Source organism: Psammomys obesus, unplaced genomic scaffold (genome assembly GCF_907164565.1).
Source record: "Psammomys obesus unplaced genomic scaffold, mPsaObe1.curated_primary_1811, whole genome shotgun sequence".
NCBI classification, from domain to species: domain Eukaryota; kingdom Metazoa; phylum Chordata; class Mammalia; order Rodentia; family Muridae; genus Psammomys; species Psammomys obesus.
In genome coordinates, this window is record NW_026590677.1 from 8,205,671 (window position 1) to 8,229,272 (window position 23,602).

Genomic DNA, 23,602 nt, shown 5'->3' on the forward strand with positions numbered 1-23,602 from the left:
GAAAGAAAGAAAGAAAGAAAGAAAGAAAGAAAGAAAGAAAGAAAGAAAGAAAGAAAGAAAGAAAGAAAGAAAGCTACCACAATGAGATGTTTGCTCTTACCTGGCCCTCCTTTAAAACGTGGCTGAAACAATGTTCTTTCCCACACTTCCTGGGATCTGCATCCTGTGTTTTAATGAGGATTTGTGGTCTCTAGAATAAGGCTACTCACCTGTTGAGGACTTCACACCACTAGATATCATAGGATAAACCTCATTCTCTTCTGTGTGTATTTGGTTTGGGGAAATGATGAGGTTACTGTGATACATTAGATTATCTTTGTGACCACGTCTTCTCTCCCTAAGGTACCGGAGTCTGAAACAGTTTAATGTGGATATCTGCCAGACTTGCTTCTTGACAGGCAGGGCCAGCAAAGGCAACAAGCTCCACTATCCCATCATGGAATATTACACACCGGTATGGAGACTCCTCATCAGGTGGGAGGGGTGGTCATCTCTTAGACACTAGGTTTTAATCCTTTCTTCACAGCATTGGCACATAGGTGTCAGCTCTCCTAATGGAGCATTACCAAACATTAGGAATTCACTGGTTTGGGAGATTCAGGCCCCTCTAGTCTTCCATTACAGATTCTCTGTCATTGGAGCCACAGTTGACTAGGGCACTCTTAGTCCTTTAATTAGCATTAACTGTTTTGTTGCAGAAAGAAAATGTCCCGGGGTGGGGGGGGGGGGGGCAAGATGTTTCCAGGTACCTCCCTTTCTCTTGATCATGTGAGTTTTTCTGCCTAGCTTCTTGTATAGCTCCTGTACTGAATCCCTGAGTTTCTTCCTGCTACTTTGTCATTTCTTCCTACTCCTTCTTTCCAGTACCAAAGTCTGTGCTCAGATTGCTCAGTCCACTAAAAGGAAACAATGTTTTTGACCTGTACTTGCAGACTGTGCTTGGTTTCCATGGGCAGCCTTCCCTTCACAGCTGCCTGAGCCCATCTTGGTCAGTGTCCCTGAACTCAGCCACAGGGTAGCTACATGTGTAGCATCCTGAGGTCCGCCCCTCAGTGTCTTTTAAGATTTCTTCTTTTTTTTTATGCACCTGGGTGCTTTGCCTGATTGTATATCTGTGGACCACTTGCACTTGAGGTGCCAGAAGAGAGTGTCAGATCCCTTGGAACTCGAGTAATAAACAGTTTTGGGCTGCCTACCAGCCGTATGGGTGCCGGGAATAGAACCTGTGAGAATAGAGTCCTCTGGAACAGCAGTGCTCTGAACTGCAGAGCCATCTCTCCAGCCGCTCACTTGATATCTTTATACTTTTCTGTTCTCTTATTAGATTCTTCCAGAACTCCAACTACACTGGAGTTCCTCCCTTCTCCCACATCTCCGTTTTCAACCTGTTTCTTCACAACCCACTTTTTTTTTAAAGGTGTTATGTTCAATTATTTTAGGACAAGAATGTGTGAGCCAGCAGGAATAAGGGCATGCCCTTTACTTTTCCTTTATAATAATTTACATAAAGCAGTATAAAGTGCAAACAGAGCAAACTAGCTAGAAGAGATAAGCTGATAATCCTCTACCTCCTGTTCATCTTCCCCACTCCTAGAATTTATAGAAAATAAGGGGCAGCAAGGTGGCTTGGCAGGTAAAGGCACTTTGTGCCAAGCCTGATGGCTGGAGATTAATTCCTAGAACACAAATGGTAGAAGAAGAAAACCAACTCCTGTGAGTTGTCCTCTGACCTCCACTTGCATACTACAGTGCACCCCCCCCCACACACACAGAGACACACAAAGTAAATAAATACAATTTCAAATTCTGTAAAAAGGAATTCATAAAAAAGGTTTTTATATAATTTTATTTTTTGACAACTTCATAGATGAGCAGTGTATCTACACACTCCTATCCCCTTAAATTTTTGCTGTGTCCCCTCCCAAATTTATATATGTATGTGTGTATATATATATATATGTATATATATGTACATATGTATGTATGCATATGTGTATATATAACCTACTGAGTCCACTTAGCTTTGCTAGTATGTACATGTATCCAGAGCTGACTATTTGGGATTGGATAACCTATGTGGATGCTTGTCTCTGGAGAAGAATGGTTCTTTCTCTCTCAGCAGGCATTAACCCCTTCTAGCTCTTCAACTAGGGGTTGGACCATGTGGAATTTCCCCTGTCTGTGTTGGCATGTCAGCTGGTGGTGTCATTATGGAGACTATTACAGAGATCCACAAGTTACAGTGTAGATAATAAGTGACTGTGGGGTGCCCACCTTTGACGGATTGATCTTCAACACAAACCCTGTACCCAAGACTGAGGGAAAAATCGCAAGAGAGGGGATGGAAAGATTGTAAGAGCCAGAAGAGCAAGCCACCTGCTGTGAGATAGTGTCCTCTATGCTTGACAGTGAAGAACCCTTTCTTCTTTCAACAATATGTTTACCTGAACAAGCCCAGCATAATAACAACAGAAAAGACATTTTTAAATGTAGCATGCTCACTGTAAAGATTCAAACGATGCAGGTAGAGGTGTTCCAAGTTTAAAATGAAAGTCTTCTTTTCCCCTCACCCCTCCAGCCTACCTTCATAGAGGCAACCAGTATTCGGAGGTTAAGGTGTAGTCTTTGAGACATTTTTTTTTAATTGGGAGGGTATGGTATGCCCAAACAACAGTGGGGTACCAGTCACATTCTGTGCTCTAGCATAAGAGTCACAGTACCTCATAGTATCTGGATGTCACTAATGGGAGTCTCTCTGTTCCATCTCCCTGCAGACCACATCCAGTGAGAACATGAGGGATTTTGCCACAACCTTAAAGAATAAATTCCGCTCGAAGCAGTATTTCAGCAAACATCCTCAGCGGGGTTATCTGCCTGTGCAGTCAGTGCTGGAGAGCGAGTGCAGTGAGACGTGAGTACCAGTGCCTGGGCAGAGGATGTGGGTGATCTCATTCAGCTCACCTATGTGCTGCAAAGGGGCTGAGTCCCAGATGAGCTGGACATTGTTCCCAGGTGTAAACTACCAAGTGACAGTGCAGTTCCTCTTAAGCCTGATCTAGACTCTCGCCTGAGAAAGAGTAGGGTCCACTCTTTGTCTTTTATTGCCATCTTGGCAGTGTAGGGGTGAGGGTGATGACGAGACAGGTATTCAATCATCTTTGGTCTCCTGAATCTCTTCTGCTTTTTTTCCAGACTGTCTTCTTCCCCGATGTTGCCACATGCTGACACACACTCTCGAATTGAACATTTTGCCAGCAGGTACCATTACTTTTCAGTGGGAGTGGGGATTTTGTAGGAAATCCAAGGAGAAGGATAATTAGAATGAGTCAGGGAGGTGCAGAGTGGAATGTGCCACTGGCCAGCAAGGCCCAGTCTTCAATGGTGGTAGGTGGGGGGCAGCTCTCTAAATCAGTGATACTTTTGCACCATTAGAGTGCTGGAGATGGAAGCAGGCCCTGTGTCCTGCTTTATCTGCTATTGTGGCTCTTTCTTTCTAGGCTTGCTGAGATGGAAAGCCAAAATTGTTCCTTTTTTAATGACAGCTTGTCCCCGGATGACAGCATGTGAGTTTACATAGCTGCTAATTTTCCAGAAATAGCTGTCCTTGGGAATCCTTCTGCCACTGAATGGGAATGGTATATCTTCAAGGGAATGGGAGGCTGGTGGCTAGGGTCCTTGATTCCCCAAGGAAGGAAGGCTGCTTCCTGGCTACAGTATTTCATAAAAGAAGCAATTTCCCATCTGTCAACATAGCCATCTACCAAGCCCCTTCCTATCATGTGATCCCATCCTTCCATGCCCAACTTCAGGGAAGAGAAAAAACCTTATGTCTAAAATTACAGAAAGGAGCCATTAACTTGTGTTCAAGATACAAAACCCCATTAATACCACACTATCCCTAAGAGAAATCAGAGACTTGACTGAAGTGTGGCCTAAGGGAGGCCTGATACTATAGCACACAGAGAAAGTCCTTGCATCTTTAAGAGAAGCCCTTTGCCTCTAAAGAAGACCTAGGAACAGTTGACTACAAGGGATGATCTGCTCTTGACAGACTCAGATCCTTCTGGAGGGTGAGAAAGGAAAGGGACATAAGGAGGGGGGGGAAACAACACAGAAAGAAAAGTGATTTCCTCATTATACTTAAGAGAAGACCTCAGAAATTCTGGGGTCTCCCAATCCTCTCTCAGATACTGCCTCTTTCAACATCGTAAAGCCTGAACTTGAGGCCTGGCTTTCTTTCTGTGACTTCAAAGTGAAACTGCAGGCATACGTTTCCTGGAGGCTAAACTTGGATCCAAGAACTGGCTCTATGACTTGTTTCTGGGTCGAACAGCTGGTCACCTCCTTTCCTCTTCCTACACCCATGCAGAGATGAGGACCAGTACCTGTTGCGGCACTCCAGCCCCATCACAGACCGAGAGCCAGCCTTTGGACAGCAGGCTCCATGCAGTATGGGCACAGAAAGCAAGGGGGGACTAGAGAAGATCCTGGCTCATTTAGAAGACGAGAACCGGTAGGTTTGGTCATGGCATAAATTTGGTGGGTGCCAGAGACTGGCAGCTTGAGTTTCAATCATAACGCTTCATGGGCTATATATAATCTGGATCGAGTCACTTACATCCTATGACCTTCTATTTTCTTTTTTGTATAATAGAGATAATAATGATATCAACTGCCAAGGGTTACTTTAAAGACCAAATGAGATGGAACATAGAATGTGTAAGTCTACTGGCTGGTTTACAGTAAGGGTTAATCAATGCTAGCTCTTCTAATATTTGTTTGAGTACTTTTAATATAACCCCGACTTTTCCTAGTACCCACTAGATACAGGTAGAGAGTACAGTAGAAGAATGCAGACAAGACTATAAACTGTCCTTGCTCTAAAAAAAGTTCTAGTACTAAAACTAGAAAGAAATACTTTATGGGGAAGAGGGCTACAACTGGGATACAAAGTGAATAAACTCTCATTAATAAAAATAAAATTAAAATTAAAAAAAGCAATACTAGGTACTGAGTGAAACTATCCCAGCGGGTTGTGGCACTACATGCATCATTTCTGAACCAGAAGAAACGGCATTAAGGACGGCATTAATCTCCTCAAAAATAGAGTTGGCTGCATGGACCTATGGAAGGTTGAAGGCTCTTGGCGGGAGGGAAGTACCATCTGCAGAGCCTCTTACAGCAGGGTTTTTCAGGCATCAGTGTGCACAGGAGACAATGGCAAGTCTGGGAAAATGCAAGTCCTCACTCCCCAGTGTGGAGGGCCTGAATTTCTGTTTCTAACCAGCTATCAGGGGATATGAATGTCACTGGTCTCCACACCACCCTTGGCATGCCAAGACTTAGAACAATGTTTCTTGGGTGAGGACTAGTTTGCAAAGTATATGTTGCTAGTGCAGGATGGATAAATGCCCAAACATACAGGATCCTGACACTGTCAGGATAAAGCACATAATTTGTGTAAGTCCATCACACTGAATAGGCTAAAGATCAATGTGAGTGTTGTTGAAAGTATACGGTAGGGGACAGCAATGGTATGTACTATGGACTAGTTGTGAACATTAGGACAAGCTATCAGTATGCAATGGAGTGAACTAGTATCAAAACCTTGGTTTCAGAAAAGACCCCTGGGCCCAGACATATTTGGTCCTTGTGGAGCTCCTTTCCTCTCCAGGTCATACTAACTCCCCCTTCTTTCATATGATTCCCTGCACTCTGCTCAAGGTTTGGTTATGAGTCTCAGCATCTGTTCTGATACACTGCTAGGTAGAGTCTTTCAGAGGCCCTCTGTGGTAGGCTTCTGTCCTGTTACTTGTTTTCTCCTATTTCCAATATGCATCCCATTTGTCTTTCTAAGTGAGGATTAATCCTCTTACCCCGGGTCCTCTTTCTTGTTTAGGTGTACAGATTTTAGTATGTTTATCCTATCTTATAGGTCTAGTACCCACTTATAAGTGAGTATATACCATGTGTATATACATGTGTATATACCATGTGTATATCCCATGTGCTTCTGGGATACCTCACTCAGGATGATCTTTTCTAGATCCCACCATTTGCCTGAAAATTTCATGATTTCCTTGTTTTTCATTGCTGAGTAGTATTCCATTATGTAGATGTACCACAATTTCTGTATCCATTCCTCAGTTGAGGGACATCTGGGTTGTTTCCAGGGTCTGGCTATTACGAATAAAGCTGCTACAAACATGGTTGAGCAAATGTCCTTGTTGTGTACTTGAGCATCTTTTGGATATATACCTAGGAGTGGTATGGCTGGATCTTGAGGAAGCGCTATTCCTAATTGTCTGAGAAAGCGCAAGATTGATTTCCAGAGTGGTTGTACAAGTTTACATTCCCACCAGCAATGGAGGAGGATTCCTCTTTCTCCACACCCTCTCCAGCATGTGTTGTCACTTGAGTTTTTTATCTTATCCATTCTGATGGGTGTCAGGTGAAATCTCAGGGTCGATTTGATTTGCATCTCTGTTTCTCCAACCAAGGAACATGCATGGAGATAACCTAGAACCCCTGACTAGATATAGCCCATCGCAGCTCAGTATCCAAGTGGGTTTCTAAGTTAGGGGAACAGGGACTGTCTCAGACATGAACTCAGTGGCTGGCTCTTAGATCTCCCCACCCCTAAGGGAGGAGCAGCCTTGCTAGGCCACAGAAGAGGACATTGTAGCCAGTCCTGAAGAGATCTGATAAGCTAGGATCAGATGGAAGGAGAGGAGGACATCCTCCATCAGTGGATTTAGAGAGGGACAGGAAGGAGATGAGGGAGGGAGGGTGGGATTGGGAGGGAATGAGGGAAGAGGCTACAGCTGGGATACAAAGTAAATGAACTGTAATTAATATAAAAAAATAAAAAACAAAACAACAAAAAACACCTTGGTTTCACCAGGGGAGGTTAGAGAACTGCTACATTAAAGCAGTAGAGAGCAGGCTCCCATAAATGCTAGGAAGAGCATGATTCTGTTTTCCCAAACAATAGAAAGTGGTGTGCCTAAAAGTAGGCTGTCTCTTTGGAGTGTTTGCTTGAGAACCCATTATGAACATTCAAAGAAGGTCAAATTTGAGGGCTGTAGAGAGAAGAGGCAAGATCGGTGATCTCTTTATTTATGCAATGTCTTCACCACGAATCTAAAAATCTGTAAGTAGAATAGGTAAGCCATTGGCACTAGTGCCGTTTTTATTTGCAGAACATGTTCTTACCTTCTCTTGAAGGTCAAAACTAATCCCCCAAAACATCAAAGCCTGAAGACATTTCGTATGTGAAATGTCAGTTCACTGCTCAGAGGTCTCAGGATGGCAGAGTAAATGTCAAGTGGACTCAAGAGGAAGTGGCTATGGCCATTTCAAGCAAAGCCTCGCCAGGGGTTGGCTTGGGAGATCACAGAGACCCTCTCACACCTGGGGAAGAAAGGACCTGTGGGATCTAGATAGTTAGTTGACCCTATTAAAGCCCTATGTCTTGGCTTCCATGTCCATGTCAGGATTCTCCAGGGAGAGCTGAGGCGCCTGAAATGGCAGCATGAGGAAGCAGCTGAGGCACCCACCCTGGCTGAGGGCTCCACTGAAGCAACTCCAGACCACCGCAATGAAGAGCTTCTGGCTGAAGCCAGGATCCTGAGGCAGCACAAGAGCCGCCTGGAGACACGTATGCAGATCCTTGAAGACCACAACAAGCAGTTAGAGTCTCAGCTGCAACGCCTGAGGGAGCTGCTCCTGCAGGTGAGGCTGGAGATGTAGAACTAGGGCTGTCTCCTAATTCAGGAGGGCACAGAAAGGTGGAGGTACAGAAGAGAAAGAGCCCCTTAGCTGTGGCAGTCAGCTCTTCTTAAGAGGAGCTGGCTGGAAATTGGTATGAAGGGATGAAGGAAGAGGGAAGAATAGAGACATCCTTAATCAGTCCTCTTCCCATTCACCTCAATACTACCTCAGTGTGTCAGTCTCAAGCTACCTACAGCCTAGAGGCAGAGAACTGACTTTTAAGAACATGCTAGTTCATAGCCCATTGGAATCTGGTATTAAAAGAACCAACTTCAAAAACCATCTGTAACAAAGGGTCTCAGTTAGCAAAGCACCAAACATGAGGTGAACTGACTTGGATTGGCAGAAAACTTTTTTGTTGTTGTTAAAAGCCAGGTGTGATGACACACACTCAGAATTCCCATGCCAGGGACATGGATTTCTGGGTCTTGCGGGCCAGCCTAACTTACTTGGTAAATTCCAGGCCCATGAAAGACCCTGTCTCTTAAAACAAAGAAATTAAAACAGAAAAGAAAGGTGGACAACACTTAAGGACTGACCCCAAGATTGCTCTCTGGCCTCCACATTCATGCCATACATGTACACTCAAATGCACACAAATGTGTACACACTCATGTACACATATATGCCAACACACAATCCAAAGTGTGGCTTTTTCAGGTTAGGACATATTTGGCAGGAGAAAAAAATTGCAATAAAAGGCTCGTTTGTTGCATTTTTCTCCTTCTGTCCCTGAGGTCAAGCATCTCTAGGGTCAGACAACCTGGGTTTGAATATAGTGCTGACAGTTAGTGCCAGTTTGTTTCTTTTTTTTTTTAACATTTTTTAAATTTTTTTATATTAATCACAGGTTATTTACTTTGTATTCCAGCCGTAGACCCCTCCCTCATTCCCTCCCAATCCCACTTTTCCTCTCTCATCTCCTCCCTGCTCCTTTCCAAGTCCACTGATAGGGGAGGTCCTCCTCCCCTTCCATCTGACCCTAGCTTACCAGGTCTCTTCAGGACTGGCTGCAATGTATAGGAGCTCCACAAGGACCAAATATATCTGGGCACAGAAGTCTTATATGTGATTGTATCTCCAACCAAGGACCATGTATGGATATAACCTAGAACCACTGCTCGGATATAGCCCGTGGTAGCTCAGTATCCAAGTGGGTTCTCTAGTAAGGGGAACAGGGACTGTTTCTGACATAAACTCAATGGTGAGCTCTTCGACCCTCACCCCCACCCCCAAGGGAGGAGCAGCCTTGCTAGGCCAGTTTCTTTTTAATCTGTAAAACAGAGGTAAGGATAATACCAGCTAAAAATTGCTGTTCTTCCAGAGGACCAGAATTCAGTTGCCCAACACCCATGTGGGTCAGCTCACAACTATGAGTAACACCAGGTCCAAGGAATCCGACACCTCGTCTGGCCTTGGGAAGTAACCAAATAAATGTGGCACATACCAACAGATGCATACAGAAAAATAAAATTAAATCTTTTTAAAAAGGTGCCAGCAAGATGGCTCAGCTGGTCAAGTCCTTACCACACAGATTTGACAACCAGAGTTCAATCCCTGGAACCCATGTAAAGGTGGAAAGAGAAAACCAACTCCATGGAATTATCCTGTAACCTACACATATGCTCTGTGGCATAAATACAACTACACACATACACACAGTAATAATAATAAAAATTTAAAAAGTTATAACACCAACATCATATGATTGTAACCATCCTGAAAACCACATAATGCATGTGCAGAATTCAGCAAGATACCAGGAATATAGCACACTAATCATATATATTAACTGTCATTGTCATCATATGCAGCAGTGTCCCTGCTTCTCTGTATTATCCATGGAACAGCCTTTTTACTTCCTTAACTAGTTTTTAAATTCACATTCAAAGTAATACTTTCATCATGGCCTCTTTGTACATTTGTGTCATCGTAATTTGTTCTTATCTATTGTCATCCCTCATTGCCTTCCCCTTTGCCCCCTCTCCCCCTCTACTTTCCCTCCTTCTCTCCCAGTCAGTCCCCCAGTTTTCTTTCTTATGGCATGTATTTCATTGCCCTCTCTAGTTCAAGGGACAGTATCTAATGAATTCCTGGACTTTTCTGTCATACACTGTTACGTCATGAACTGATGATCAGATGTGCAATCCTGAAACTCTAGAGAAAGTTGGGCTCCAAACAGCTTAATTATAGTTGAAATGGCAGCAAGAGACCCTTAGGTGTAGTGCTGTTCTTATTAGAACCAGGAACCTTTGACTCATGTTGTTAAAAGAGAAATTGAATTGATAATTGAACAGTCTAAACAGTTTTCCTAAAGGGGAAAAACCATGGTTTATGAAACTGTGAAAAGCTTCTTTAAAGATTCAGGACAAAAGTATAAGTGAGAAGTCTCGAAGGTCCTTTTTTAAGCTCAGGAGTCTAAGAATGAGGTCAGGAAGGCAAAACCACTTCAATCATGTCTTATCTCTTTCTAGCCACCCGCCGAGTCAGAAGGCAATGGCTCTGTAGTCTCGTCTCTAGATTCCTCTCCACGCCAGTCAGAAGGCAGTCATCCCCGTGAGAAGGGACAGACTACTCCAGACACAGAGGCTGCAGGTAAATTCCTCCATGTAGCCCCTTCCTCCAGCAATTTGTCTTACCCAAAGTTTTATTAGAGCTGAGACTAAGGTTGGTTATAATTTATTTCTTGACTGTTTCTCTCATGTGCTTCTTCTAAAAATGTCTAATGTCTCCTCCATACTAGTCATTTGACTGGGAGGGTGCAAGTACTCTGGGCCCACTATTCAGCTAATAGCACCCTACCACAGCCTCTTGGCTTCCTTCTTATAAAGAAAATCTCAAGTTACCTTTCCAAATCTCTCTCTTCCAACTTAGATGATGTGGGGTCAAAGAGTCAGGATGTCAGCCTATGCTTAGAAGACATCATGGAGAAGCTCCGCCATGCCTTCCCCAGTGTGCAAAGCTCTGATGTGACTGAAAACACCCTGCTGGCCTCTTGATGGAGTCAGATGCCAATCCTGTAGTTCATAGTCCTTTCCTGATTCTTGTCAATGCCTTCCCTTAATATTTGCCCAACCTTTCCAGTACCCACTGGCCCCACATTCCTCAACCAGAGATATTTGGGCTTGGGGCAACAGCAGGCATCTGATGGTATGTGAAATTTGGCGGGGAAAGGGGGAAGAGAGGTGTACTTCCTCTGACTCCAGAAATGTACCCATTGATCCTTAACATTGAGCCTGTCCCTTATGGTATTCTGCTGTTGCAACCTAGGCCAAGGCACTTGTCATCCAGATGAGGAGCAGAAAATACCTTGCAAGGCTAAGCAGTGCCCACTGGTCCCTTTCCCTTCTTCATAGAATCATGGAGGGAAAAGCCTAATGACCCAAGGTGTCTGGATTATTGATCCCCCAGGGGTTAGTCCTACTCTCTGGCCCAATTGAAAGAGGCAAATGGGTATCCCTGAGACACTCCTTCTAGTTGCCCCTTAGGAAGTCTGGGCCATGTATGTCCTATACTTCAGCTCCAGAACATAGTCTTCTTCAGGATTCCACCTACGTTTTCTCCTCAAATATCTTTATTCATTATGCCACAGTACCTATCAGAGCATCTCCAATGGGGGAACAAATCATTGTAGATATGCTTCCACTCTATGTTTGGAAACATTAAAGAAAAACTTATGGGTTTATATACCCTATCCTGTTTCCTGATGACCTTGGCATCCCAAGAGACTCATTGAGATGCTCTGGAAACCCATATGAAGCTACTCTTTGTTCTTCTGAGTCTGTCCTCACAAATATGGGGGAAGGAGTGTAGCTTCTTCAACAAGGAGACCTTGCTCTCTCTTTCCTTGGTTTAGAATGGAAAGGAAAACCCCTATCCTAGGGGAGTATGGGCCTGACACTCTCCAGGCTATAACCATTTGATACCATAGGTGGACTAGGTGAGGTGGCTGATTGCCCTTAACTATTCACTGGGAAGTTACAACTCACCAACCTGAATAGTGATTGCTGCCTAAAAGCCACTAGACTTGAATTAGAAAACTGGCCACATTCCACCCAAGGTGGAATAGCAGCAAGGTCTTCCCGTGTATAAAACTGTTGCTAACACTGAAAGGTGTACCCAGTCCCTCAAAATGAACTAACTTTTCCAAAGCTGTATATACTGTAATTCCTTTGTCTAACAACTGTTCAACATAGAGTGTGGAGGTGGGAAGAGTGGGCTAGGGAACTTGAACAGAGGCAATGCCCACTTAGGCTACAGTCTACAGAGGAGAGCTTTCTCCCAAGAGCCTGGAGATTGATTAAATTTTGAGTTTATATATAAATATATATTCTGCATATCTACTGTACATCAGTACTCTCCCAGCCTCATTCACACATTAAATTCTAATACTTCTTAAAGAATTAGCGTCCTGCCTTGCTCTTTGTTAGCCTCAGTCTCTGGTTGAGATGATAAATGCACTCTGGCTGTGTCCCTAGGTTGTTTCTCTCTTACTGGTATTTGAGGTGAATTGACCTTGAGACCAACAAAATGAAAGTCTGTGGCCACAGAGTTATCTAACAGGAAGAGGCATTCTGTTTTCTGTATTAATTCCAAACTTTGTTCCACTGACACTTGGGCCTTGGGTAAATTTCTTACCACCCCTAACCAATGATTCAGGAACCGAAATAGAACACATTCAAGCTTTACCCAGTCCACACAGAAAAGAAGGAACAAAAGGCATATGTTAGCCATTGCCAGGCTAAGACAGAATTCATCCTATGGTCCCTATTAGTTCCTAAGGTCTGGATCATTGCCTTTTAGAATGCAGAGATTGTCACCAAGGTCAAGAGGGAGGAAGATGATTAGAGTTCTGTGTTATAAATCAGGCCATGGCAAACAGATGGAACTGCTAAGATCCTAGACTGATATGTTCCAGAGAGAACAGTACCTTGGCTCCAGAAGCCAAGATTGCATTCCCCCCAACCAAGCCATGGGTTCAGGGCTCAAATTTCTTGTCTGGATGTCTCTGGAAAGGAGAACAGAATATCTACTTATTTTGTGAGCATTTGGTAGGCAAGCATCAAACATAGAACCAGGTCATCAGTCAGAATAAGGCATTCTTTGTAGGAGCCTAGATTGTGGACAAAATTTAGATAAATTTGTTGTGGATCAGGGGACTCAGAAACTGTGGAATATGTGCCTCCCCATGCTTTAGGAGAACAGATACTATGGAACAATCTTTTATAAGGGTCCTTTTTTTTTAAACCTCCAATCACTCTCAAAAGTTCTTAGACCACTGAGTGTCTGGGACAACTGCATTGGACTGGACTTGGTAGAAAAGATGTTGCTCTTGTTATGTAGGATTTGTGCTGGAGGTAGACTGAAGTAGCAGGTCAAAATTGAAGTCTCACTAAGGGAGTCACTAGCACTTTTCCATTTATGTTTACCTGCAATGCCTGAGGTGTGTATATTGTTCAAGGATCCAGTGGCAGTCCCTGCTGCATATGTAGGCAGTTTGCCTGCAGTGAGGAAAATGGCTCCTTGGACAGTGTGAATCCACACTGGAGTTGAATTTAGCAAAATGTGTTCTGTGTTGTTGGGTATGTTGTTGTGTATTGTGACTCCTAAAGGAGTCTTGTGTAATGTATGACCATAGACTGGAAGGTAGTGAAGGAGTTGCTGGGTTAGTAGTCTAAGGAAAACTTTCTGACTTAGAAGATTAGCATCAGTGATGAGTAATGTGTTTACAGGAATTGTTATCCAATAGCGCAGGCAACTTATTCTGGACAGAATTCCATGGAGAACAATAAGCCATTGGGAGAGTAGCTGTGCTTTCAGCTCACACAGAGTAGCTTCACATTAATTGGCAATTGTTAGGGAAGGCCGACCAGCTGGAAGACATGAGGCTGTGGTATATAGTTCCATAGAGAATTTTCCACCCGGGAGGACACGTATCCATCTCTTCAGAATGCAAAGGTCAGAATCAAGATTTTCAGTGTTTCTCTCAAGGCCCAGAATCAGGCAGTTCTTCACTATGGAGAAACCTGATTGAGATTTCAGTTGTTTTGTGAACTAGTCTGGCAGGCCACAATAGTTAAAAACAAGCCAAAGGCCAAGGCAGATGCAAATCCTGGAAGATCTTTTGCCACCAGATTAATTTTAAGAAATACCCTTGCTTCCTACAGTATATGTTTTAAATAGGTTTGGAAGTTCCATGCCCAGCTTTAGGCTAATTTTTGAACTCATTTTCAGTGGCAGAGTTGTGGTCTCTGGGACTGTTTTCTGGCATTAATTCCACTCAATTTTCCTTGATACTGTTTGACAACCAACAAAGTTGCTGGCTTATTACGAATAGTCCTGGGAGACAACCTGGAGACGTGGCCCTAAAGCTGTGGAAATTTAGTTCCTCAGCTGGGCAGCCCAATCTGTGGGACTCCCTGCAGAAATCTGGTACTTGGAACAAAGAAATACTTCAGCAATTCTTCACTGTTTTAACAGTTTTGACTTTGGAGAGGGAAAAACTCAAAGTTCCAGTGTCCTTCTCTTTCTTTAGCTGTCATATTTAGAAGGAGACCTGCTGAATATCCTTGCTGTTCCCAAATAGTATTAAGGGCAGACTGAAGTCTGCTATGTTGCTTGCTGGCTGCAAGAATGAATCACAAGGATAAAAATTAGGGAAGAGATTGGTGAGGTGTTAAGGGTGGCATGCATATATAAAAGTTCAGGATGAAGGGCTGGGGGTAGGAGCAAATGGGTTAAATTCAATTGCCACTCACTGTGGTGCTTTTCCCATTTTATTCTTGAATTCTGCTTTAAAAAGAATAAATTTGTATTTGTTTACTTTGGTTCCACTGGTTATTCTCTCTGATCACGACATTGTACCTTCTTCCAATATTTTGGGGTGGAAAGAAAAGAGCATAGGTCAAGAAGCTACAGGAACACTGCCAAACAGGCCACAGTGGCCTGGATTGGTTGTTCCTCAAGTTTCCCCTTCTACAAGGAAGAGGTTGCCTCAGAGGATAAGTTAATGGTTCCTAAATTTTTTCATCCTTCTGAGTTTTTCTAGCAGCTGAAACAATAGGAGATAAATCAGGGTTACTGCTGTGAGTTTCCATGAAAACATATTTATTCAGTTAAGCTCTATCCTTTATTCTGAGACTGTGGCTCCGAATGTGGTGTGTGTGTGTGTGTGTGTGTGTGTGTGTGTGTGTGTATGTGTGTGTGTGTGTGTTTGTGAGTGTGTTAAAATGTCCCCATGAAATAATGGTGATCATTTAATGCTATTTCATGTCAAAATAAAACCCTGTTAGTTCTTCATCTGTACCAATTTTTCTTTCCTTGCCAGTCCATACTAATACTGTTCAGTACAAATGCAACTAACATCCATAGTTTAAAATTTTAAAGCATGTCTAAAAACTGTAAGTAAATTGGGGAAATTAATTTTAATATTTTAGCCCACTCAACAAATACTATCCTTCCAGCTATTCAATTATAATTAATGTTATTATTAATTTAAACAATTATTAGAATATTTTACCTGGTTTTCCTAAGTCTTCAGAATTGTTAAGATGTCAGTTCATGATAAGACAAGATAACCAGATCTGTAGTTTATTACTTACACAGACACAACAAAAAAGGAATAGGACAGAAGGGCACTCAAGATGTACAAGGTTATCTTTATTTCTTTGTGTTGTCTGACCTCCTTCCCTGCCTCTCAGGAGGGTTCTGGCTGCTTTCAAGCTAGAGTATTGGACAAAGATAGCAAGAAGGGTCTCTTACGTATATCACTCCTGAATGCCACCTGTGTGGCACATGTGCCATTCTTACTGCCTCAGCCTGTCTAGCAGTGTGTTAGACCTTTGTGTCCTAGTCTTCCACCTTGGCTGACATGGAAGGTCCATCTCCATTTCAAACTCAACTTCTTGGCCTACCTTGACACAGAATTTCTTTTCCCCACTATCTTTCTCCTTCTTCCTATCTTTTCAGTTCTAGGTTTCTAGAAAACATTTTTGTATCATCTTTGCTTTTAAGATTTTCTCATACTTCTCTCCTAATACTTAGCTTAACTTTTTTTTGGACACACTTATGTCCTTTGGTTCTATTTCTTTCTTTGTATTTCCCTTAGTATTCCTCCTGTCTTTGATCTTCTTTCCAAGGCCCCATCCATACTGACTGATTTACTCTTCTTTTCCCACTGCTTATTTCCATTTGGGATAGAACACTAACCATGGTACAGAGAACCTAAGTGTATATTTGTTGGAGCAGTTGCTTGCTTTTTCAATTGGAACCAGACCCGGGTCTATCTGAGCAGTCAAAAACCCAACAAAGCCTCTTGGTGATAAACTTATCACCTTAGATAACTACTAGAGGAGGCTCAAAGAGGTAACCTACTTACAAGACAAGTGGTACCACAACTGCTACCACATATTCATTCTACAACATGAATATTTAATTGAAACATTGGAGATGCTTATTTGTATTCTGTCTCTTTATCCTTTTGCTCCAAATCCCAGTGTTATACAGTTATGATGTGATTGCTTGCTTCTTTCAAAAGGACATAGGCTATTTTGTAATCCATGAACTCTTCTTTAGAAAGGCTCTCTAGTATGCTGATGGCATCTTGTGTCATTTCCTATCAGAAAGAGCTTACAATGTGAATGTGTCTACCAGATTTTTATGTTAAAACATCACCTACACTATAGTGGTTTTTAACATGTGGGGCTTTTGAGTCATGAAGGTCAAAAAGGCCTGTGAAATACCATTATAAGAAGAGGCCTGGAATATTTTTTTTCTTCTTCCATGTAATGATGCTCAAGAAGTTATGAAGTATAAGTCAGGTTGTACACCATCTGGGGTCAGACCACATCTGTTGATGCCTTAATATTATATTTCTTACTCTTCCAGAGTCTGAGAAGTAAGGTATTTTTGTTATGGTGTACTAAATGGACCAAGGCAAAGTTTACTGTTGTGTTTTAATATGAGCCTGATTCTTGTAGAGGAATGAGGGTAGTACAGTACTTGACTAACTTGCTGCAAGGCCTTGAGTTTGATCAAAAGCACCACAAAAAATTGACAGCCATTTGTTTAAAGTTTTTTTTCTTTTTTTTTTTTAAGATTTATTTATTATGTATATAGTGTTCTGCCTACATGCCAGAACAGGGCACCAGATTTCATTATGGATGCTTATGAGCCACCATGTGGTTGCTAGGAATTGAACTCAGGACCTTTGGAAGAGCAAGCAGTGCTCTGAACCTCTGAGCCATTTCTCCAGCCCCAGCCATTTGTTTAAAATAGACATTTTTTTTCCTTTTCTGATTATTAAATTTTTATTTTTATATTAATTACAGTTTATTCATTTTGTATCCCAGCTGTAGCCCCCTCCATCATTCCTTCCCAATCCCACCCTCCCTCCCTCATCACACCACACACACACACACACACACACACACACACACACACACACACAACCAGAATGCTCTAATGCCACAGCTTTAAAAAAATCTCTATGAAATCCAGGGTTGTTAGGGGGCTGGAGAGATGAATCAGTGGTTAAGAGCACTGTCTGCTCTTCCAAAGGACCCGGGTTCAACTCCAGCCACCCACATGGTAGCTAACAACTGTAACCCCAGTTCCAGGTGGTCTGATGCCCTCACACCAACAGACATAAAATACAATTAAATAAATTATTAAAAAAGAAGAAATCCAGTCTTCTTGGCATCACAGGAATCTAGTTTTTATTAATCTTTTCTTATAGGAGTTACAATGGGAAGACAGATTAAGGATAACATCTTGGCTCTGAATCTTCTCTTCGATAAATGACCAGCTACAGCCCTCAGTTCCTACTCATAGAGCAAAGATAAGTAGTAAGGTATCATCAGTGAGAAGAAAAACAACCTTTTACCTGAAAAAGGCAAGGCACAGCCTAGTACTTACTGCTGAGGGGTAGGTATTTAAATAATTGTGACACATGCCCAGTTCTTGATAGAAGTTAGGGGTGTTTTCATGTTTTTATTTTATTTTGAGACAGGATCTCATACATAGCCCAGGCTGGCCTTCAACTGTGACCTTCTGTTTCTGCCTCTTGATTGCTGGAGTTACCAGCTGAAAAAATGATTATTTTCTATATTGTAAGAAATACTTAAAATAGGGTTTGAAAAGATAACTTATGAAAAACACTCCTGCTTCCTTTTAGGCTACACCACCTGCCTTTAACAAACATTTGCTGAATGATCTCATGGAACCATAGAATAAAAGCTGTATCTATATCTCTATCTAATGTCATATTAACAAAGAGAAACAAAGCCCCGTGTTAAGTGGGCTATCTAAACCTACTATGCATTTTATACTGCCCCCTTCTATATGACTCTGGTCTTCAAATTTACTATAACTAGTGAAAAATACTCAATAACTACAGTTGGTCAAGATAAAGTAACCAGAGCGATAGAGGTTTATGGTTCCACCTGGTCTTCATCTGGAAGGTGAATCCACTTTTTGTGCTACGCCGAGAGTTTCCTTACTCCTTCAAAAAACATTTCAGTTGTTCCTGTAGGTGATAAATCTGTAAGTTGAGTGAGGCAGAAAAAGATAAAAGCTGTATGATTTTTTTCTGGTATTCCAAACTTTATTTTTGAAAAACATCTTTTGTTACAATTTCAAAAGTATGACATAGCTCCTTCTTTACCATATCAAAAAAATGATAAGCATGTACAACAGGTAAAGCCATTTGAAGACTAGTCAAAGGTAAAAGATAATACCCATAGACATTTGTCCAATTTCTAAGATGTAATATAATACTCAGGTAGTTTGTTTCCAAGTAATTATAGCTGATTAAATCATCAACATTTATAGCTTATTTCCTCCACTTCGGACCAATGAAGGTTTAAAAAAGTTGTTCAACAAAGGAAAAAACTGTTACTGACTAGTATTCCTTTCTGAACTCCCAAATATGTAACTTGAGATGGTGTTGAGTCTCAGTGGTCCTTGAGGTGCTTCCCCACATGTACTATTGTTCTCTACCTCGTTTTGTAAACATGAATCTCAACTTTCTTTGAACAGAACATATTATTGATATTTAGCCTCTGATATTTAAAATCCCTGGTTCATATGAAGTTGAACTTTCAATATTAAGAAGGTAAAGGATTCTGTTTAGAGAGGGGCCCATCCCTAGATACAACTCATAAGCGTAGGATTGAAGCTTATCCAGAAAAAGTGTTTAAATTTTTGACCTGCAGCCAGAATTCAGAAAAATACTCTACAATATATATATATGTGTGTATATATATATATATACACATATATATATGTATCGAGACCATAAACTCTTAGTCTTTCTTTCTTTCTTTCTCTCTCTCTCTCTCTCTCTCTCTCTCTCTCTCTCTCTCACACACACACACACACACACATAAAACTTCTCAGAATTCCTCACTGCTTCAGATTACAAATTGGAGGAAAACAGGAAACAGGTTGTGTACAATCTTAAAATGTATTACTTCATCTAGTATTTACTTATATAGACCAAAAATCAACTGTTACTTGACATTTTTTAGCTCATCTTAGTCTCACAATGTTCCAAAGAACAGTCACACCATCAAGAACTCAAGTACAATGCTATGACCACAATGTTTTTTTAGTATACCAGACATTAAAGCGAAGCTTAAAATTGACTATGCTCAAAAACTGAACATGTTTTCTAATTAAGAATCTAGATTTCTTAAAGGAGTCAAATGCAGGTTTTCAGGCTCAGTAGGAAGTGCCTTTAAAAGTTGAGCCATCTTGTTTTAAATTTTTATTAGAATATATTAATTTTACACATTAATGGGTTTCTTTATAGTATTTTCATACATGTACGTAACATATTTGTGTCACCTCTTATCATTGCTCCACTCTCACTCCTCTGTATTCTCTAGTTAATTGCCTCCCTATTTCCAACTAGCACCACTTCTGCTTTCATGTCTTTCTGACCCAATGAGCTTCATTAGGGTTGTTCACAATAGCATGTGTACCTTTTCCAATGATTTTTTTCTTTAAAGCCCCCATCAAATGTTATCTATATATAAATCCTCAGGGATGGGTGAAACTCTCCATGACAATCTATCAACAGGCCCAATCTTGTATAGGTAATCAAAGCTACTGTGCGTTCAAACGTGCAACAATGCCATGCCTAGAAGTCAGTACCCTATCCACTACCCATTTTCTCTCTGGCTATTACCTTCTTTTTGTCTCTTCTTCAGTGATGCTCCCAGAATCTTGGGAAGGATGTTATAGATGTTCCTATTATGGCTGGACATTTGATACTAGTTTGTTTGCTAGACTTTGCCCAATTAATGAGATTCTGCTATAACCACTGACAACGAATGCTGCAATCATCACTAACTGACTGCTAATGCCAAGTTTTATTTGCTGCTCCTTGCTGGGTTTACAAGACATTTAGCAATTCAGTCAGAATCCTGACCAATCAGCATCTTAATATTCTATTCATGCTAAGTCAGATGTCATGGGCCTTTTGTAGTCCAGGATCTAATGTTTTTGAAACTTAAAATGGTAAAATCAAATTCAAGGATGTATACTACCTTTGAGATAGAGATTGCTTCCTAATATTATTCAACTTTGATTAATCTGTATTAGCAAGGATAAGAAGTAGTGTGAACTTTCAGTCTGTGAACTCAGTTAGGTTCTTCTCATTCAGATGCTAAATGACCCCTTACTATAACCAGTGACATCTCTAGTTCTTCCTCTTTTGTAGACTCTTTTCTGCCTCCCCCTTCAGGTAGGTTTTTCCCTAGCGTCAAACTTCTTGTTGAACTTACATGTTAACCTGGCTAATTCTGTAAACCCCTCATCTTCAATGCTCATTTTTGTGTACAGGTCTCCAGTGCTCCGTTTTCAAAGGTATGTCTAATGAAAGTTGCCATCTTTTCACCCTTTGTACCTTCTAAATTCTCATCTTGTTATATTAACGTCAGTTACTGGTACACTATTTCTCAGTTACTCAGGCTTCAGACTTATCTTTGATTCCTTTCATGGCCTGTAAATTTGCTACAATTTTGAACCTGGAACATACCCTGAAAGCCCATGTGCATTGGTCTCTAGCCTGTAAGTAGAGGAATTGTTAAGAGGTAGGGACTGGTGGAGTTATCTTAAGTAGTATGAAATATGCCCTCAAAGGGGATTTGCGACTCTGGTTGCTTCCTTTCTTTTTTGCTTCCAAGCCATACATGTTAGGTAGCTAGATAGGGATTAACAGCTTTAGAGACCATTGAATATGGACCTATATACCATTTCCATGGTGATACTAGAAAGGTATTCTTCACATTTGCCCCTCCTTGGGAATAAACTATGATGTGAAATGTAGAGTTTCTGGACTTTGCTGAGGTTCAATGAGGGAAAACTACTTCCTTCTGCTAAAATAATTGAATATGAGTCCAATTATTCCTGGCACAGGGTAAGGGCATGACATTCTGATCTCCCTTAAAAAGTAGAACATTATATATTGTTGACTCCTCCCTTAAGAATTAATCCAGCTGGCCAAAATACTACTCCTTAGGAAGGTTAATTTACCTAAAGATATGTTAAATGGAAGAATAATTATCCCCTTAATGAAATAAGGGAATCATCTACACACATACACACACAGACACACACACACAAGCTCAAGTATAATAAAAATTTTTAAATAAATTTTAAGCTACATCTGATTCTCCTACTTCATAGTTAGCAAGAAGTTGTTTAAACCCACTTAAGACTTAACCCATCTTTCCTATCCTATCCTACATGTCAAATAATATAACTTCTGCTTTATTTTCTAATCTTATGTCAGACAATGCTCTTCATTGTTTTACATGAAACATGATCAAAGTAGTCAAGTTCTCTCCTAAGTGAGATCTTGAATATGCTCCACCCAAGAGGCTCATTCTACTGTTTGTTAGACTTACTCTTCTGGTCTAAGCAAAAATAAAATTTCCTCAAGGGAGCTTTGCCAAGTTCTTGTAATTTAATTCAGGATTCTCCTTATTCTAATGGAAACTCTGACTTTTTTTTTTCCTTCATGGCACTTGTTTGAGATTTGCACTTCTATATATTATGTGATAATTTGTTTACTATCAATTACCCCTGGCAGACCATTAACTCTATGAGGACAAGTGTTGTATCTGTCTTATTCAACACTTTTTCTCCAGTATTTTTCCACTCTGTGGGTATTCAATAAGTGTTGAATGAACAGACTTTCAAAAAGATCTTGTTATACCCTGCTATTGTCCCTCAGAATATATTTTACTACTATTCTTTTTGAGACACATTAGATTAGAGTGGGTGAAATATTCATAGGAAATTACTTATATTACAACGTACTTCTTACCTGCTCACACTTTTGTTTTTCCAATTTGCTAAGGTGCCGCAAAGTATTCTCAAAGTACCTCTGGAAAAAAAAAAGAGTTGGATCCATGATGAAAGATGTATCTTAATGGAAAGGAAAACCACAGAACACAGTTTGTCACATATTTGATAAGAAAGCTGTCAATTATAGGACAAGTACTCTTTTTAGACACACTGGAGCATAAAACTACTCCCTAACTCCTGTGAAATCCTATCTAATTTTATATACCCTCTAAGGTATTTTCTTGTCCTAAAATAAATGGGTGAAATATATACATGCTACATTTTTCCTAGTGCTGTACAAATCCTTTGCCTATGACTTTTTGAAGAAGCTGACTTGGAATCTACTGTAGATTCTTCTTCCATTTCCTCTCACTAAAACAAAACATTATTACCCTAACACACATATCTACAAACCACACATATACCACAATAGTATCAAATATCTGAATATTTAAAATATATTTTTAGTTATTATCTTTGGTTATTCTAAAGGACTACAGGCAAAGTGCCAAGCTGCTTGCATTTGACAACTACTGCTCAAAAAAAATGAATCTAGCAAAGGATTCTCTTAGTGCTTTACAATCATCTTACTACCAAGATGAGAGCAAATGTGATAATATCAATATTTTTCTTTCACTGAAACCTGAAAACATATCCATAAAAATAAAATAATTCTTATATTAGTGAGAGGCAGGAAGACATCTGTGAGTTTGAGGCCAGCCTAGTCTACAGAGCGAGTCCAGGACAGCCAGGGCTCTGTTACACAGAAACCCTGTCTTGAAAAACCTATATATATACACACACACACATATATATATGTATATATATGTGTGTGTGTATGTGGTATAATTCACTCTTATTTCAGCACACCTGACAAAATTTTTCAATTAATCTGGTCCTTTTGGCTGAAACAAATAAAAAATGGGATTTTCAAAGTAAGATATCAGGGTGTCTAACAGCTGAAAAGAACTTACTTTAAGGGTAAAGTTGTCCGAAGTCTCAAGGAATTCTGTCTGTCGCTGTGCTTTTTTATAAATCCGTGTGAGGTTTTTTTCTTTGTAATGAATCAGTTTCCGAATTCCCATGACTGAAAGATGTGGAGAAATAATTTTTGTATATAAATATAGCTTTAAATAATGGACCAAGTCACAAATCAAGTACAACTTCAAGAATACAAAGCTACTGAAAACTAAGCATGCACATGATACATGTTCAGAGTTAGCCTTTTTACACCCACCCTAGCCAATTCCTTTGTTTTTTCCTCTGACTTACTTATTGAACTGTAATCTTCACTGGTTCCATAGAGGCTGAATTGCATAAATTTGATTTGCAGCTCTCTTTCTAATTCCTCTTCAGAATTGTCAGTCTCCAGTTCTTTTATCTCTTTATCATTTTCTTCATCTTTATCATGATCATTCTCCTCTTGGTCTTCTTCTTCTTCTTCTTCTTCTTCTTCTTCTTCTTCTTCTTCTTC

The 23,602-nt window shown here is 40.7% G+C and overlaps 2 protein-coding genes across 3 annotated transcripts in view; one reads left to right on the plus strand and one right to left on the minus strand.

The window, feature by feature from the left end:
- The window catches only part of Drp2 (dystrophin related protein 2), a 50,925-nt gene extending 36,326 nt beyond the window's left edge, over nt 1-14,599 (plus strand). For both annotated transcript variants that reach the window (XM_055608315.1, XM_055608316.1), the window contains exons 16-23: nt 343-454; nt 2,775-2,911; nt 3,193-3,258; nt 3,498-3,563; nt 4,370-4,513; nt 7,497-7,734; nt 10,248-10,368; nt 10,648-14,599. In XM_055608315.1, the coding sequence (XP_055464290.1) occupies nt 343-454; nt 2,775-2,911; nt 3,193-3,258; nt 3,498-3,563; nt 4,370-4,513; nt 7,497-7,734; nt 10,248-10,368; nt 10,648-10,772 (1,009 nt within the window). In that variant the 3' untranslated portion in view covers nt 10,773-14,599. The remainder of the gene's footprint in view (nt 1-342; nt 455-2,774; nt 2,912-3,192; nt 3,259-3,497; nt 3,564-4,369; nt 4,514-7,496; nt 7,735-10,247; nt 10,369-10,647) is intronic.
- Nucleotides 14,600-18,268: 3,669 nt separating this feature from the next.
- Taf7l (TATA-box binding protein associated factor 7 like) overlaps nt 18,269-23,602 on the minus strand; it is a 19,584-nt gene continuing 14,250 nt past the window's right edge. The window contains exons 11-14 of the mRNA XM_055608326.1: nt 23,401-23,538; nt 23,103-23,215; nt 22,109-22,168; nt 18,269-18,313 (exon numbers count right to left, since the gene is read on the minus strand). Of these exons, the coding sequence (XP_055464301.1) occupies nt 18,269-18,313; nt 22,109-22,168; nt 23,103-23,215; nt 23,401-23,538 (356 nt within the window). The remainder of the gene's footprint in view (nt 18,314-22,108; nt 22,169-23,102; nt 23,216-23,400; nt 23,539-23,602) is intronic.